At 43.1% G+C, this 17,720-nt stretch overlaps 1 protein-coding gene across 6 annotated transcripts in view; it reads right to left on the bottom strand.

Annotated features, from left to right (window-relative positions):
- Positions 1-8,735: 8,735 nt before the first annotated feature.
- RNF32 (ring finger protein 32) overlaps positions 8,736-17,720 on the bottom strand; it is a 44,788-nt gene continuing 35,803 nt past the window's right edge. For 2 of the 6 annotated variants that reach the window (XM_038559815.1, XM_038559816.1), the window contains exons 8-9: positions 11,265-11,432; positions 9,640-10,536 (exon numbers count right to left, since the gene is read on the bottom strand). In XM_038559815.1, coding sequence (XP_038415743.1) covers positions 10,270-10,536; positions 11,265-11,432 — 435 coding nt within the window. In that variant the 3' untranslated portion in view covers positions 9,640-10,269. Of the gene's footprint in view, positions 8,900-9,639; positions 10,537-11,264; positions 11,458-16,563; positions 16,591-17,720 lie in introns of those variants that run through there. The other 4 variants (XM_038559817.1, XR_005371381.1, XR_005371380.1 and 1 more) reach the window with 4 other exon arrangements.

Raw genomic sequence — 17,720 nt, 5'->3', positions numbered from 1 at the left:
ACTCTTTGGTTTCAGGTACCAGAAACCAAATTCACAAAGCTCAGGGAACATATCTGGATCTAACGCACAGTTTGGAGCTGAACCCACTGCAGACCTGCCAAGCCCCATCCAACAAACAGGAAATAGAGCTTGTTGTTTTAACAGGACTGATAAATCCTATTCCCTGATACCCTGAAACAAAACTGGAATGTACTGATCAGAATGGTAATAAACTAAGTGCCCAACCACTGGGAAATATAAACATGATTATGATGATGGATTTAAATAGCATCACAGGAGTTTCCTTTCCCACATCCTTCACTGATGCCCTGCTTCTTGGGGGCCCCAACTCTTTCTTGGTCAGTGACCCAGTTTTTACATAAGAGAATTGAGGCTGAGCTGTAATTGTATGGAAGTCTGCATGGTTTTTGTGACTTAACCTGAAAATGTGTCATCATCATCATCAAACTTCCAGAGAAGCAGCTACTGCACTGAAGACCGTGTTTATTCTGTGGTTGAGATTTGGGTCTCCCAAGCCTTTGATGGGAATCATTCCAGAGGGTTTTCAATAAGAAAATGACCTGATTTGAGGCGGGGCAAGATGGCGGAGGAGTAGGGGTTCTCAACTCACCTGGCCCCACCAACTTACCTAGATAAGTTTTTGTATATTTTTTTATTGGAGTTCGATTTGCCAACATATAGTATAACACCCATATGAGTATGCTCATCCCGTCAAGTGCCCCCCTCAGTGCCCGTCACCCAGTCACCCCAACCCCCCGCTCACCTCCCCTTCCACTACCCCTTGTTCATTTCCCAGAGTTAGGAGTCTCTCATGTTCTGTCTCCCTCCCTGATATTTCCCACTCATTTTCTCTCCTTTCCCCTTTAATCCCTTTCACTATTTTTTATATTTCCTGTACGAGTGAAACCATGTAATGTTTGTCCTTCTCTGGTTGACTTACTTTACTCCGCATAATACCCTCCAGGTCCCTCCACGTCGAAGCAAATGGTGGGTATCTGTCGTTTCTAATGGCTGAGTAATACTCCATTGTATACATAGACCACATCTTCTTTATCCATCATCTTTCGAAGGACACCAAGGCTCCTTCCACAGTTTGGCTATTGTGGACATGGCTGCTGGAAACATCGGGGTGCAGGTGTCCCGGCGTTTCACTGCAACCTAGATAACTTTCAAATCATCCTGAAAACCTACGAATTCGACCTGAGATTTAGAAGAGCTGGAATGCTACAGAGAAAGGTGTTCGCTTCTAACAAGGTAGGAAGGTTGGGGGTGGGGAAAGAATCAATTGGGGGAGCCCCCTGCCCCTCCAGGAGCAGGGCTAAGGCCTGTGGGAAAGCCTCTGGGACAGGAAAGCCCAGCCCCGGAGAAGCAGAAACTTTAAAAGTCCGCACCGGATTCTTCCCGGATAAAGGTGCTCAGCAGGTAAATCAAGCAGAATCGCTGGAGGGGCAGTGGAGCCTCGAGGTTCCCGGAGTCACTAATAAAGGGAGTGCACCCGGGGGACAGTGCGCCACACACTGCGGGCCGAGCTGGTAAAGGGCTGGAGCGCGCGCTCAGCGGGGCGTCCGGGAGAAGCCGGTCTGTCAGGGGGCTGCGCCCTGCTGCCTTCGGGAGCCATGCACCCAGGAGCACGATTCCAGCGGCACAGGCCCCGGATCCCAAGGTGTCAGGGGACACAGCCCACAATCCTGCATTGCCCCGGGACAGGCGAAGGCGGGGAGGGCAGAGGACCGTGAGGACTCTCCTGCCGCTGGGCGCCCCCAAGCTGTGCAGATCAGCGCCCCCCGCTGCCCCGGGAGCATCTAGGCCAGTGTGGACTGGGAGCTGCAGGTGGTTACTGGGGGAGCTGACTGCAGAGCTGGAAATCTGGCTGCCGCCTGTGTTGTTGCTCCTCCTTGTTTCACCGTGTGTCTGGGAGAGGCGAGGCCACCGGGAACAGAGGCCTCACGGGGTAAACAGCTCCCACTGAGCCCGGCACCCGGCAGGGGGTGGGGCATCTCCCCCGGGTACACACACCTGAGAGTCAGCACAGCAGACCTTCCCCCAGAAGAACAACTGGAAGAACAGGGGAAGAGCAACTTCTTGACCAGGCAGCTCTGGAAAGCCCCAGGGCAGTTTGAGGGATTTACAGATATAGAACTAGAAGATACCCCTCCTATTTTTTTTCTTCTTTTTTCCAGTGCAACTCGTTTTTATATCAGACTGTAAATTTCCATTTTTTTCTCTTTTCCCACCTTAACTACAATATTTTACCACCTCTTCATATTTAAATTTCTTCCTTTTTGACTTTAATATTTCTACAATTACAGGTCCTAGATATATTTTCCACTTCTAGATTTCCTTCAACATACTCAACTTAATTTGGAGAGATATACACGATATGGTTTTTATGTTTTGTGTTTTTTGTTTTCTCTGCCTCATTTTGTTCTACAATGGCAGAAGTTAATACCTTCTAAAACGTGACCAGCATGCACCCAGAACCAAGTGGTATACCGTGCTGGTTCATTCTGTGAGATTCCTCATTCCCATTCTGCCCCCCTCTTTTATCTCATTTATGTTTTGGTGGTCAATGGTGGGGCCTTCTACAAGTATTTCTGGTTTATATAAATTTGAGACTGAGCATCTTCTAACATACAGAACTTAAGTATACTCAGAACCAAGAGGATCACCCCCTAGGAGCCCTGAGGTAGATTACATTCTCCCTCCACTACAGCTTCTTCACCACCACCATTTCCCAGTCTCCCCCGCCCTTTTTTTTTTCTTTTTTTTCCCCCTCTTTACTTTTGCTTTTTTTCCCCTTTTCTTTTTTTCCCCTCTTCTTTGGGATTCTTGGCCTTTTATTTTTTACCACTTCATTTTAAAATTTGTTTTTCACTTAGTGGTCCTTTTGTTTTATTTCATTCTGATCTTTTTTTCAATTTCTGGTCTCTGAACTCGGCAGAATCATCTAGGGTGAAATTTCTTAGGTTGTGGTTGATATTCTTGACTCAGCCAGCTCATACAGCCACTCTGCACTGGGCAAAATGACTAGACGGAAGAACTCACCACAAAAGAAAGAATCAGAAACAATACTCTCTGCCATAGAGTTACAGAATTTGGATCACAATTCTATGTCAGAAAGCCAATTCAGAAAAACAATTAGCTACTGGTGGCTCTGGAAAAAAAGCATAAAGGAATCAAGAGACTTCATGACTGCAGAATTTAGATCTAATCAGGCCAAAATTAAAAACCAATTAAATGAGATGCAATCCAAACTGGAGGTCCTAATGATGAGGGTTAATGAGATAGAAGAAAGAGTGAGTGACATAGAAGACAAGTTGATAAAAAGGAAGAAAGCAGAGGAAAAAAGAAAATTAAAAGACCACGAGGAAAGATTAAGGGAAATAAATGATAGCCTCAGAAGGAAAAATCTGTGTATAATTGGGGTTCCAGAGAACGCCAAGAGGGCCAGAGGGCAGAAAGTATATTTGAACAAATCATAGCTGAGAACCTTCCTAATTTGGGAAGGGAAACAGGCATTCAGATCCAGGAGATAGGTGCCCCCCCAAATACAATAAAAACCGTTCAACACCTCAACATTTAATGGTGAAACTTGCAAATTCCAAAAATAAAGAGAAAATCCTGAAAGCATGAGAGACAAGAGATCCCTAAATTATATGGGGAGAAATATTAGATTAACAGCAGACCTCTCCACAGAGACCTGGCAGGCCAGAAAGGGCTGGCAAGATATATTCAGGGTCCTAAATGAGAAGAACCTACAGCCAAGAATACTTTATCCAGGAAGGCTCTCATTCAGAATAGAAGGAGAGATAAAGAGCTTCCAAGATAGGCAGAAACTGAAAGAATATGTGACCACCAAACCAGCTCTGCAAGAAATATTAAGGGGGACCCTGTAAAAGAAAGAGGAAGCCCAAAGAAATAATCCACAAGAACAGGGACTGAATAGGTATTACGATGACACTCAATTCATATATTTAAATAGTAACTCTGAATGTGAATGGGCTAAATGATCCCATCAAAAGACACAGGGTTTAAGACTAGATAAAAAAGCAAGACCCATCTATTTGCTGTCTACAAGAGACTCATTTTAGACCTAAGGACACCTCCAGCCTGAAAATGAAAGGTTTACCATTACCATTTACCATTCAAATGGCCCTTAAAAGAAATTTGGGGTAGTAATTCTCATATCAGATAAAGTTTATCCCAAAGTCTATAGTAAGAGATGAAGAGGGACACTATATCATGCTTAAAGGGTCTATCCAACAAGAAGACCTAACAATCATGAATATTTATGCCCCGAATGTGGGAGCTGCAAGGATATCAATCAATTAATAACCAAAGTTAAGACATACTTAGATAATAATACACTAATATAGGAGACTTCAACACGGCGCTTTCTGCAAATGACAGGTCTTCTAAGCACAACATCTCCAAAGAAACAAGAGCTTTAAATGATACACTGGACCAGATGGAATTCACAGATATATACAGAACTTTGCATATGAATGCAACTGAATACAGATTCTTCTCAAGTGCACATGGAACTTTCTCCAGAATAGACCACATACTGGGTCACAAATCAGGTCTCAACTGATACCAAAAGATTGGGATTGTCCCCTGCATATATTCAGACTGCAATGCTTTGAAAATGGAACTCAATCACAAGAAGAAATTTGGAAGAAACTCACACATGGAGTTAAAGAGCATCCTGCTAAAAGATGAGTGGGTCAACCAACCAGTAAATTAGAGAAGAATTAAAAAGATTCATGGAAACTAATGAAAATGCAAGATGCAAACATTCTCAACAAGATACTAGCCAATAGGATCCAACAGTACATTAAGATTAGTCACCATGACCAAGTGGGATTTATCCCTGGGATGCAAGTTGGGTTCAACACTTGTAAAACAATCAACGTGATACATCATATCAACAAGAGAAAAAACAAGGACCATATGATCAGGAACATGACAGGGATGTCCACTCTCACCACTGGTATTCAACACAGTACTAGAAGTCCTAGCCTCAGCAATCAGACAACAACAAAAAAATAAAAGGCATTCAAATTGGCAAAGAAGTCAAACTCTCCCTCTTCACAGATGACATGATACTGTACATAGAAAACCCAAAAGACTCCACCCCAAGACTGCTAAAGCTCATACAGCCATTTGGCAGTGTGGCAGGATACAAAATCAATGCCCAGAAGTCAGTGGCATATCTATACACTAACAATGAGACTGAAGAAAGAGAAATTAAGGAGTCAATCCCATTTACAATTGCACCCAAAACATAAGATATCTAGGAATGAACCTAACCAAAGAGGTAAAGGATCTATACCCTAAACTACAGAACACTTCTGAAAGACATTGAGGAAGACACAAAGAGATGGAAAAATATTCCATGCTCATGGATTGGAAGAATTAATATTGTGAAAATGTCAATGCTACCCAGGGCAATTTACACATTTAATGCAATCCCTATCAAAATACTACCATGGACTTTCTTCAGAGAGTTGGAACAAATAATCTTATGATTTGTGTGGAATCAGAAAAGACCCCGAATAGCCAGGGAAATTTTGAAAAAGAAAACCATAGCTGGGGGCATCACAATGCCAGATTTCAGGTTGTACTACAAAGCTGTGGTCATCAAGACAGTGTGGTACTGGCACAAAAACAGACACATAGATCAATGGAACAGAATAGAGAATCCAGAAGTGGACCCTCAACTTTATGGTCAACTAATATTCGACAAAGCAGGAAAGACTATCCACTGGAAAAAAGACAGTCTCTTCAATAAATGGTGCTGGGAAAATTGGACATCCACATGCAGAAGAATGAAACTAGACCACTCTCTTGCACCATACACAAAGATAAACTCAAAATGGATGAAAGATCTAAATGTGAGACAAGATTCCATCAAAATCCTAGAGGAGAACACAGGCAACACCCTTTTTGAACTTGGCCACACCAACTTCTTGCAAGATACATCCATGAAGGCAAGGGAAATAAAATAAAAAATGAACTATTGGGATTTCGTCAAGATAAAAAGCTTCTGCACAGCAAAAGAAACAGTCAGCAAAACTAAAAGACAACCTACAGCATGGGAGAAGATATTTGCAAATGACGTATCAGATAAGGGGCTAGTTTCCAAGATCTATAAAGAACTTATTAAACTCAACACCAAAGAAACAAATAACCCAATCATGAAATGGGCAAAAAACATGAAGAGAAATCTCACAGAGGAAGACATAGACATGGCCAACATGCACATGAGAAAATGCTCTGCATCACTTGCCATCAGGGAAACATAAATCAAAACCACAATGAGATACCACCTCACGCCAGTGAGAATGGGGAAAATTAACAAGGCAGGAAACCACAAATGTTGGAGAGGATGTGGAGAAAAGGGTACCCTCTTACACTGTTGGTGGGTATGTGAACTGGTGCAGCCACTCTGGAAACTGTGTGGAGGTTCCTCAAATAGTTAAAAATAGACCTGCCCTACGACCCAGCAATTGCACTGTTGGGGATTTACCCCAAAGATACAGATGCAATGACATGCTGGGACACCTGCACCCCGATGTTTCTAGCAGCCATGTCCACAATAGCCAAACTGTGGAAGGAGCCTCGGTGTCCATCGAAAGATGAATGGATAAAGAAGATGTGGTCTATGCATACAATGGAATATTACTCAGCCATTAGGATTGACAAATACCCACCATTTGCTTCAATGTGGATGGAACTGGAGGGTATTATGCTGAGTGAAATAAGTCAATTGGAGAAGGACAAGCATTATATGTTCTCATTCATTTGGGGAATATAAATAATAGTAAAAGGGAATATAAGGGAAGGGAGAAGAAGTGTGTGGGAAATATCAGAAAGGGAGACAGAACATAAAGACTTCTAACTCTGGGAAACGAACTAGGGGTGGTGGAAGGGGAGGAGGATGGGGCGTGGGGGTGAATGGGTGATGGGCACTGAGGGGGGCACTTGATGAGATGAACACTGGGTGTTATTCTCTAAGTTGGCAAATTGAACACCAATAAAAAATAAATTTATTATAAAAAAATTAACAAAAAAAAAAAAAAAAAAGAAAATGCTCCGCATCACTGGCCATCAGGGAAATACAAATCAAAACCACAATGAGATACCACCTCACGCCAGTGAGAATGGGGAAAATTAACAAGATAGGAAACCACAAATGTCGGAGCGGATGTGGAGAAAGGGGAACCCTCTTGCCCTGTTGGTGGGAATGTGAACTGGTGCAGCCACTCTGGAAAACTGTGTGGAGGTTCCTCAAAGAGTTAAAAATAGATCTGCCCTACGACCCAGCAATTGCACTGCTGGGGATTTACCCCAAGGATACAGATGCAGTGAAACGCCGGGACACCTGCACCCCGATGTTTCTAGCAGCAATGTCCACAATAGCCAAACTGTGGAAGGAGCCTCGGTGTCCATCGAAAGATGAATGGATAAAGAAGATGTGGTCTATGTATACAATGGAATATTCCTCAGCCATTAGAAACGACAAATACCCACCATTTGCTTCGACGTGGATGGAACTGGAAATTATTATGCTGAGTGAAGTAAGTCAATTGGAGAAGGACAAACATTATATGGTTTCACTCATACGGGGAGTATAAGAAATAGTGAAAGGGATTAAAGGGGAAAGGAGAGAAAATGAGTGGGAAATATCAGAGAGGGTGACAGCACATGAGAGACTCCTACTCTGGGAAATGAACAAGCGGTGGTGGAAAGGGAGGTGGGTGGGAGGATGGGGTGACTTGGTGACGGACACTGAGGGGGGCACTTGACGAGATGAGCCCTGGGTGTTATACTATATGTTGGTAAATCGAACTCCAATAAAAAAAATACAAAAAAAAAAAAGATAAAATGACCTGATTTGACACAGATTGTCATAGCTACCTGAGACTCATCTCTGAGCTCTCATGAGATTTTCACTGCCCTCATCCCCAGGGAGGACCAATTCCAGATGCCATCCCCACTGATTTTCCTGAGAGTCTATTCACTAATTCCTATGTCAAGTAAAGTACTTGGTTGCACAGAGCAGAAGTGGACTCTGCCCCTAACCAGGAAAAAAAGTTTACTGGAAGGATATATAGCAGCACAGATATCAGTGGGAAAGCTGAATAAATGGGTTCAGAAGGAAGGCAGGAATGCAGTGGGTCTGGGCAGCAAGACCCAGATCATTATGCCCAGGAACAAGCATTGGGATGTGGCCACACACAGTCCTCAGTGGACTCTGTCACTCAGTTACCTGTGCAACCTTGGACTCTCTATCCAGGTTCCAAGATTGGGGCAGTGGAATTAGACTGCACAGGCCTTGGTCACATGGCTCTTCTCTCCTATCAGCCATGGAGGGAGAGACATCTGCCTCATTGGCCTTCTGAGTGGACACCTGAGGTCTGTGAGCAGCTTCTCTCTGCTGTCTCAGGACAGAAGTGCTTACTCCTTGTTTAGAGCACTCTAAGCTCTCTGAGTTACTCTGCCCCCCATCCCCTTCCATAGTCCCACTTTCCATAGTCCTGGAACAGATGATCATCCTGACAGGTCATCAGAAGAACAGCAATAGTTTGACGCTGTATCAGAGGGCTGACATCATTCACCTCACTTCCATCTTGTCATGTAGGCATTTTATCTACAGCTTCATCATCACCAGAAGGTGAGTACAGCACAGTAAGATATTTTGAGAGCCTATGTCCACATGACTTTTATTACAGTACATTGTTCTATTTATTATTAGCTATTGTTAATGTCTTACAAAGCTAATTTATAAATTATACTTTATCATAGGTGTGTGTAGAAGAAAGTGTGGCAGAAAAATAGGGTTTGGTTCCATGTGCGGTTTCCTGCATCCACTGCGGGTCTTGGAACACAGTTCCTATGGATGAGGGGGGACGACTATAACATATTTTGGACAAATTTTTACTTATCCAAACTTTGCAATGGGATACTCCATCATTTAAAAACATGTTTGAGCAAACCCCAATATAAGTGTCATTTATTCATAAGTGATATGTATGTACATACATAGCTATTTGTAAATAAAACATACCAGACTAATATTTTAAAAGGATGAGATCAAAACATAGGAATATACATTTTCTTTCTTTCTGTAAGATATTGGGATTGTCCTATACTCTTGACATATGTGCATCTGGGCTTGGTGACCTGCACCTTTTTCCTGCTGGGCTCTCACTCACTGTCTCTACCCCATAGTTAGCTATGGCTGTGGTGATGTGCACCCCTATGCCCAAGGCATGGGCCATAAAATGTCTCTGCCTGCCCTTCCCCAGCAATGAGAACATCCACAGACTCAGGGCAGAGGAGCTAGGGAGCCAGAGGACACTTAGAGGAACCCCTCAGCCCCTAGCCCTCACCCCACTGCTGATGGGCTGTGGGGTTCAGAAAGAACAGGCTTCTTTGTAAACCACTGAAATGCGGGGCCTTATGTGTTACCTGACCTGTACAACTGTACTTTGCTATTGTCAACAACCAAGTGCCCAGGAAGAGTAAACCAGAGTCAAATGCTTCTGATCAAAGTAGTTTCATAGATTTCTTCTTCATGGACAAGCTAAAATAGTATTATGGCTCTAAGTCATTAAAATGTGATTTACCATCTTCTGGTGTTGAATATCACTGAATATTTTATTTTTATACTTTGGGTTTACATATTTGAAGTGCAATAGTTATTTATCACATGGAAATAAAGCAATTACTACAAAACAAATATTAGGAATGGCAGGAGGTCTAAGACAATTGAAGAATGTTTTTAGGTTACCAGCTTATTGGTCAGACAGTCACTATATATAAGTAGCTGTATACACAGGCTGAGCCTGGAAACAGTGTGCTGTGACCATCCTGGCAGGTCCACCTGGTGCTAGTCAGAACTTCATGGAAATAGGCCAGTTAGTCAGATGACCATGAAAATAAGGGAGCATCTGATCAACTTGAAGTATAGCAAATCACTAAATTATAGAACTTCTGAAACTCAAGTTTTTATCCATTCCTCACTTATTTCAACTGATTAAATCCATCAATTTGAAATTTTTATAAACTAAAGACTAAAACTGGCTAGGTTGCCAGCTTTTAAAATATATTTAGGGTTCCTATGTACACCTACTAAGAGTATATTTCATTGGAGAAGAGATGACACTATAGCACTTAACCCCAAACTCCTACAATCTGTACAAAATTGAGGTAAATCACCCCCCACCCCAGGAATTATATAATTTTTTCCTGACTGTGAATTCAATATCCAAGAATTTTCTTTTGATAGCAAGAGCGACAGAGAGGACAGGCATGGAAAGGAGAGCAGTCCCCCAAGGAGAACTCCTCCAGAGCAAGGAGACACGTGTGGTGGAACACATGTGAGCAGGACAGGAGGACTGTCTCCCGGGAAGTCTGACTGCAGCGCATCCCTGATGCATCCTGGTGAGAGTCGCCGCTGCCAGTGGCGGTGAGGGGTGGGAGTGGGGTGAGGCAGATGGGGCACTCATAGGTTTCCCGATGTAGGGCCTGCACCACGAGACGGGAAGTGAGTAGTCATGCAGGTATTAGCTCTGTCATAATGTGAAACTTCCTACATTTAAGTGAGAACTGTATATACCAAGAGACATACATCTTCTAGAAATGAAGTTTCATCCTGTGTTACAGTAACACTAATTATACATATACTGTTACTCTTTTTTTTTTTCATATAATGTTACTCTTTTGGAAAAAGGAAAGGGATAGTAACCACCTGTGATAAGCAATTTTAAAACAAACAAAAATACTTTATAAAATGCTGAACATTAGCGATTAAGATTTCCTTTTAGTTGAGCAATAGAGTGGTCTTTTTCAAAATTCTTGACCCCATGTAGCTGCTAAGCTTCTTTATAAATTTTCCTATTTTTAATGATTTTCTAAGTAAGTTTTTCCTCTGTTGAATTCTCAGTCTCCCTTTCTTCCAGGGCTACTACAGGTGCCAGAGGATGGCAGGCTAGGGCTTGAAGGAAAACCAGGAAGCTACCACAGAGGGCAGTCTTTCCCCTTGGGTGTTTTCGTTATTCACAAAAGGGCATCATCAAACCAGTTTCCAACTGAAGGGCCTTGACCTCACCCCAGACTGGATGACAAAGGTTCAGGGTCGAGGCACAGCCAGGGCTGAGAGAATGGGCCTGGCACTGCAGGGTCCCCAAGTCTCCCCCTGACGTCACCCAGACTCCTGGGGGCTCCACTGCTTCCGGTGAGTGACCCACGCCTACCTGTATCTGGATCTTCTCCCAGTCTTCTTCTGTGAGTTCATGACTACACCTGTCCTCCAGTTGCTGAAGAATACTTCGGTTTATGGCCAGGCAGTGGTCAATTTCCGAGAAGAGCTCCTCTATGTCAGTGTTGTAGGAGCACAGGATGCGGTGACTGATTTCTGTGAACTGGAAAGGACACAGAGGCAGCACACTAACGCGCCCAGGGGGAGCTTCTACCTGTAGGTGCCAGGGAAGCTCCTTGAGTCCTGACCACCTTTTAACTAACTTTCCTCAGGTCTCTCCTTTGAATAAGACTTTCTGGAACAAGAGACATATGGGTGTTTACCTAATAAAGCCATGTCCAGATAGCTTATGCAGAGATAATCAACAGAGTCCACCTGGTTGTAAGTCTTGGTTGACAAGAAATACATTGTAATTGAAAGTTGAGAGGGGGCAGCCCCCGTGGCTTAGTGGTTTAGTGCCGCCTTCAGCCCTCGGCGTGATCCTGAAGACCTGGGATCGAGTCCCACGTCTGACTCCCTGCACAGAGCCTGCTTCTCCCTCTGCCTGTGTCTCTGTCTCTGTCTCTCGTGAATAAATAGATAAAATCTTTAAAAGAAAAAGTTGAGAGCTAATAAAAGGGAAAAGGAAGTAGGAGAAAGGAATTAGAGCTGCACAGAATTAGTCCCATTTGCCCTGCTCTGGCTGCCTGTACTCTCATCTGTAAATAGGGCTCCATGGTGTATGGCCAGTGCCCCGTGCTCTTACCATCCCTTTCCTTGCCGGCTGTCTTCCCACCATGGTTGCAGATTATGAATGATCATCTTAGCATGACCATAAAAAGAGGGTATTATGCTCAGTGAAATAAATAAGACTGAAAAAGACAGTTACTATATGATTTCATTCATGTGTGGAATCTAAAAACTAATTAATAGGGGGGCACTGGTGGCTCAGTGGCTGAGTGTCTGCCTTCGACTCAGGGCATGACCCAGGGTCCTCGGATTGAGTCCCACATTGGGCTCCCCACAGGGAGCCTGCTTCTCCCTCTGCCTGTGTCTCTGCTTCTCTGTTTTCTTGTGAATAAATAAAATCTTCAAAAAATTAATAAAAAATTAATAAACAAAAAGCAGAACAGACCCATAAATACAGAAGACAAAGTGATGGCTGCCCGAGGGAAAGAGGTTGAAGCAATGGGCAAAATAGGTGAAGGGTTGTGGGAGAGACAAGCTTCTAATCATGGATGAATGGGTCACGGGGATGAAAGGTACAGCATAGGGAATAGTCAATGGTGTTGAAACAGTGTTGTGTGGTGACAGATGGGAGCTACCTTGGGGTGAGCACAGCATAAAGTATAAACTTGAATCAGTAAGTTGTACACCTTAAAATAATGTTAACATTCTGTGTCAACTATATTCAAATTAAAAAAAACTTTTGGGGATGATCTAGATTTTATTATTTTTCTTTATCTTCTCAAAATAGTGTATAATACACTTAGAAAAAAACCCTTTAAGTAGAATTGTTTTTAGAACTTTCTAAAATGGAAGAGCTAGCTACTCTACATCATTCCTGTCCAAAAGAAATGTAACATGAGCCACATCTGTAATCCTAAAACTTGTAGGAGCCACATTTTTAAAAGTTTGTAAAAGGTGAAATTAATTTTAATATTTTACTTAGCCCAATATATCCAAAATATTATTTCAAAGTATATCAATTGAATAAACTATTGAGATTTTTTTTTTCCTGCTAAGTCTTCAAGCTCCTGTGTGTCCCTAGCATATTTTGATTTGGACTGGCCTTACTTCAGGGACTTGACAACCACACGTGGCAGGTGGTGGCCTGTACTGGACAGTGCAGTCTGATGGCTTGTGCAGACATGTGCTACAAAGAAGCCAGATCACTGAAGAGTGACCACCGTGCTGGAGGCACGAGAGTTAGCTCACCCAGGGCTGTACAGTGGCTCCTCTGTTGAACATCTGAAGACTGATATAAAACAGCAGTGGAGTCATCTGTTCCAAAGGGCCGTGTTGACATCACCTTCTTGCTCTCTGGCTGTCCTTCCCCAGCACAGAGCTATCTGTAGAAGTTGGCATCTCATCTAGAAACCACAGTTCCCATTCATTTTCTCCTGCTAGGTTGGGTGATGTGACATAGCTCTTCCAGTTGGAAATGGGGTCTCTGGGCCAGACACACAGGGGCCCAGGGACAGCAGAGCAAGAGGCTGGAGGGGACAGTGCCTGCATCCTACAGGGTGGCACGTTGCACTTGTGGGTGGGACCAAAGCTCCTACTCTGAGTCACTAAAACTTGGGAGTTACTTGCCCCAGCAGTTAGAAGCCCTCTGATTTAATGGTTATACCTGTCTTGTGTTGTTAGGCTTGGTGAAGTGAACTAAGCCTGTCAGATTCTCAAAAACAAGAAGTTAGGTGAGTGAGTCAGAGGGACGTGTGTTCTAGTCTCCTGGACATCTCGTGTGTGTGTTCTTTGTTTTTATGTGGACCCACCTTGCAGAATATGTGTAAGTCACCTCCAGAGCTACTTCTCCAAGGTCAGACCTCAGTGCCTCGAGGGATGAGGTTACCCTTCCACTTCTTTTCCTCCCCTAAGCAGCCTTGGAGACACACAGGAAGGTCTTTGTCCCTGGCTGTTACAAGAATGAGTGCTGGGCTTCAGGGAAAGGAGATGCTGGGACACAACAGGTGCTCCCATCGCTGATGGCTTGTGGGGGGGTAATTGTGTGTGTGTGAATCTTTCAGGCACCTTTGTTTTGGGGGTTTGCTTGCAATTCTTTTTTAGCCATACAGATGCCCCCTCCCCAGATTAAAGTAGTTTGACTTGCAATTTTTCGACTTTACAAAGGTGTAAAAGTGGATGTCTGAATGCGGATCTCTTCTGGGGCTAGTGACACGTGGTCTGATCTCCCCCCATGATGCTGGGTGGTGGCCGCAGCTCCCAGCAGCCAAGCAATCACAAGAGTCAGCATCCGATACACCGACCGCCGTCTGTACCCACACAGCCGTTCTGTCGCTTTGGGTACAGTGTTCCATGCATTACAGGAGCTACTCGACACTGTCAAATAGGCTTCATGTTACACAGTTTTGTCCAACTGCGGGCTAACGTGAGAACTCTGAGCACACTTAAAGTGGGCCAGGCTACGGTGTGATGTTTGGTAGGTTTGGTGTGTAAAATGCATTTTTGATTTAATGATAGTTTTGATTTATGATGGGTTTATCAGGATCTAGTGCCATTGTAAGCCAAGGAGCGTCTGCACTTAGAGGCCTGGAGGAAGATGCTCTTCTGTTAGGAATCAAATTCTATTTCACTGACCCTAATTGTAATTGCCAGGCAACTGTGGCTTAACTTAATTTCTTTAACTGACAGTGTATCCTAGGGCTTTGATTTTAATTTTCTTTGTTCTTTGGCCCTTCAGCTATTTGATAATCTCTACATAAAAGATTGAGAGAAGAGTTCCTTACTGCGTAAAAGGGGGGGATTCCTTGGAACTCTGTATGTTGGCCTTCTGATTCATGTTAAATGATCCATATGCTCTGTGAGTTGGGAGTGAAAGTGATTTCCCATATATTCTTGGAATGGAGTATAAGATCTTCTCTTCCTTCAAAATTATGCCTCAGAAAAAAAGAGGTCACATTCTATTCTAGACCTTAGAAAGGATTTCGGGTTATGTGGCATATTCTGAAATTATTTCTGAATACAGAAGTGCCGTCTGGAGAAGATGCATGAGTGTGAATGATTGATTTGGATGCTCATTCTCAAGTGTAGTGCTGGGACCAGTGGCATCCCCAGGAGCTTGTTGGAAATGCTGATTCTCAGCTACACCCCAAAGCTGCTGGGTCAGAACCTCGGCAGTAGCAGCCAGCTGTGTTAGAAATGTCTCCCCAGGGTACTCTGATGCTCGCTCAAGTTTGAGAACTGCTGTTGCAGAAGTTACCTGATTGATTTTAAGAGTCAAAGTTATTTACAAACAGCACTCATCGCCATTCCTGGGGGTGTGCCCTCCCAACTGCGGGTGTTAGGTATCACTATGAGCTTTCAGAGGTCCCTTAGAGAGCAACAGAGTAAATATGGAGATGGAGGGCACACACACACACACACACACACACACACACACACAAGTTATATTAATGCATATGTTGTGTGTGATGATAGATGTATGTATGCCTGGTATCGCTGAAGGCATCCCAGTTGTTCTAACATGTGGGTAAGTTCTTGCAGCTTGAGATAAAGCACTTCCCAGGTGGCCCTGGTGAGGACAACCCTAAGTGTCACCTTACCAGGTGCTCCTCCTCCTGCCTTCAACAGTGCTAATGGCACATGCCTTGCTGCTTTCATTACTATAAATCTGGGGGCTGGGATGCTGGACCTTGACACCATACGGTATTTTTCAAGGGTTCCCACTCCATCTTTACATTTCTCAAGGGCCGAGGATGTGCACTGACCATGGCAGGCACTTCAGTGCTTGTTGAAAACATGGCTTTGCCAGTTTTGCAGATGCAGCAAGAAAATCTGGGGAGGATAGATCCTAAGGCTCAGTATGCTAATCTTAATGCTGATAGCAAAACAGTCAATACATGCTTGGGATATGTTACGATATGTGAGAATTATAAACTAATTCTATACTCAAATGTTTGATTTTTCAAAAGATACCTATATAGAAGAAACAGATTTATTGCTTTAGTCATATTCCACAAGTTTTGCTATGTATTTTGCTGCTAATTCTGTTCAAAATACTTTCTAGTTTCCATTTTAATGTTTTCTTTACCAACCAGTTATTTAGAACTGTTTCTGAATTTATGTGTGAGATATTTCTAAGATACTTAAAAATTATTTTAAATTTCTAGCTCTGTGATCAGAGACCATGCTCTACACATTTTAATTCTTTACACTGTGATGGGAATGTTCATGGTCACTTTTTATAAGTGATATGTTTGATATATTTGTGGTTTGAAAGAGCATGTATGATGCAGTCACTGTTCTGTGTGTCCTCATCCCTAGTGCCTTTGCTTTATACTTGTTTTGTGTGATGTCAGTACCCGTCTTTTTCTGTGTCGAGTTTTCCGCATGTGTATGTGTGCGTGTGGTATGTCTGTGCGTATATCATACACATTTCATTCTTCTTTTCATACATAAGAGTTACCTGCAACTGGGCTTGTTGCCACTGGCATGTTCAGTCCAGTCTGCGAGATTGCTCTGCGTGCATCCCGTTCTGTTTTCTACTTGTCCTGCCATCCGTTTGTTTTTATCTCTGCTCTTTTCTACGGTGGAAATTTCTATCTCTATTATTCTTTCTCCTGATTTGAAATTCCATTTTACTTCTTTTAGTGGTTACCCTAGAAATGCATATTGGAATTATTAAAGTCGAAAGTCAATCAGAATTTCCCTCCTCTCACATAAGCAAGGATCTTGGAGCCCTTGAAGTGGATATCCCTCTCCTGAGGGATGTCACTGTCATGTGTTCAGGAGCTCTCATCCTCTCTTGAGTCCTATATGACATTAGTAGTCTTGCTTTACAGAGTCAGTGCCTATTCCCTGTAGCCACATTTTGCCAGTTCTTTGCACTTCACCCATTCTTGCATCTTGGAATATGGGATCATTTTCTTTCTTCATGAAAAGCATCTTTCAGAATTTCTTTTAGCAAAGGCATTTTAGTGACACTGTCCTCATTTTTCTCTGAAATTGTCTTTCTTTTGCCTTTTTTTTTTTTTTTAAAGTAGTGTTTATGCCCAGCATGGTCCTTGAACTCACAACCCTAAGATCAGGAGTCACACGCTCCTCTGACTGAGCCAGCTATGCACCCCTTGCCTCTGTTCCCAACTGGAATTTTCATTTGGTACACGTACAATTCCAGGTTGGCTGTTACTGCCTCATCCGTGACACTGAGATGTGAGGTCTTCTGGCTTCTGCTGTTACTTCCTTTTTTCAAAATTTAAATTCAGTTAGCCAACATACAGTTCATCATTAGTTTCAGACATAGAATTTAGTAATTCATCAGTTGTGTATAACACCAGTGCTCATCACATTTCTGCTGTTATTTCCAAGAAGTCCGCAGCTTCACTAAACATGCATTCTTCTTCTTTTTAATTCATATTAGGGCCTTTTATCCTTGGGGTGTGTAAGTCTGTGTATACACCCTTTCCCATATGAAAAATCTGTAGTCTTCTTGCCTTAAGCTGCCCTCTCTGTGCCCATGCTCCCTCTCTCTCCTGAATTCTAGTTCCTGGATAGATCCCTTCGTGTACTTTCCTCAGCGTGCCACTTCCCTGCAGCCACTTCCATCGCAGATGGTGGCTCAGAAGGAAAGGGGAGCACGAGGAAACCCAGAGTCCCTTCCCTGCTGTGAGCCGAGGGCTCAGACTTAAGTTTTGTTTAGGCTTTTATCTCTTCGTGTAAGAGTTAAATATGCATGCATGAGGCAGGAGATGCAAACTGTGTAATTTTGGAGATTCTACATATGAACTAA

Source organism: Canis lupus, chromosome 16 (assembly GCF_011100685.1).
Source record: "Canis lupus familiaris isolate Mischka breed German Shepherd chromosome 16, alternate assembly UU_Cfam_GSD_1.0, whole genome shotgun sequence".
Lineage (NCBI taxonomy): Eukaryota > Metazoa > Chordata > Mammalia > Carnivora > Canidae > Canis > Canis lupus.
This window is presented reverse-complemented; position numbering and strand designations above follow the sequence as displayed.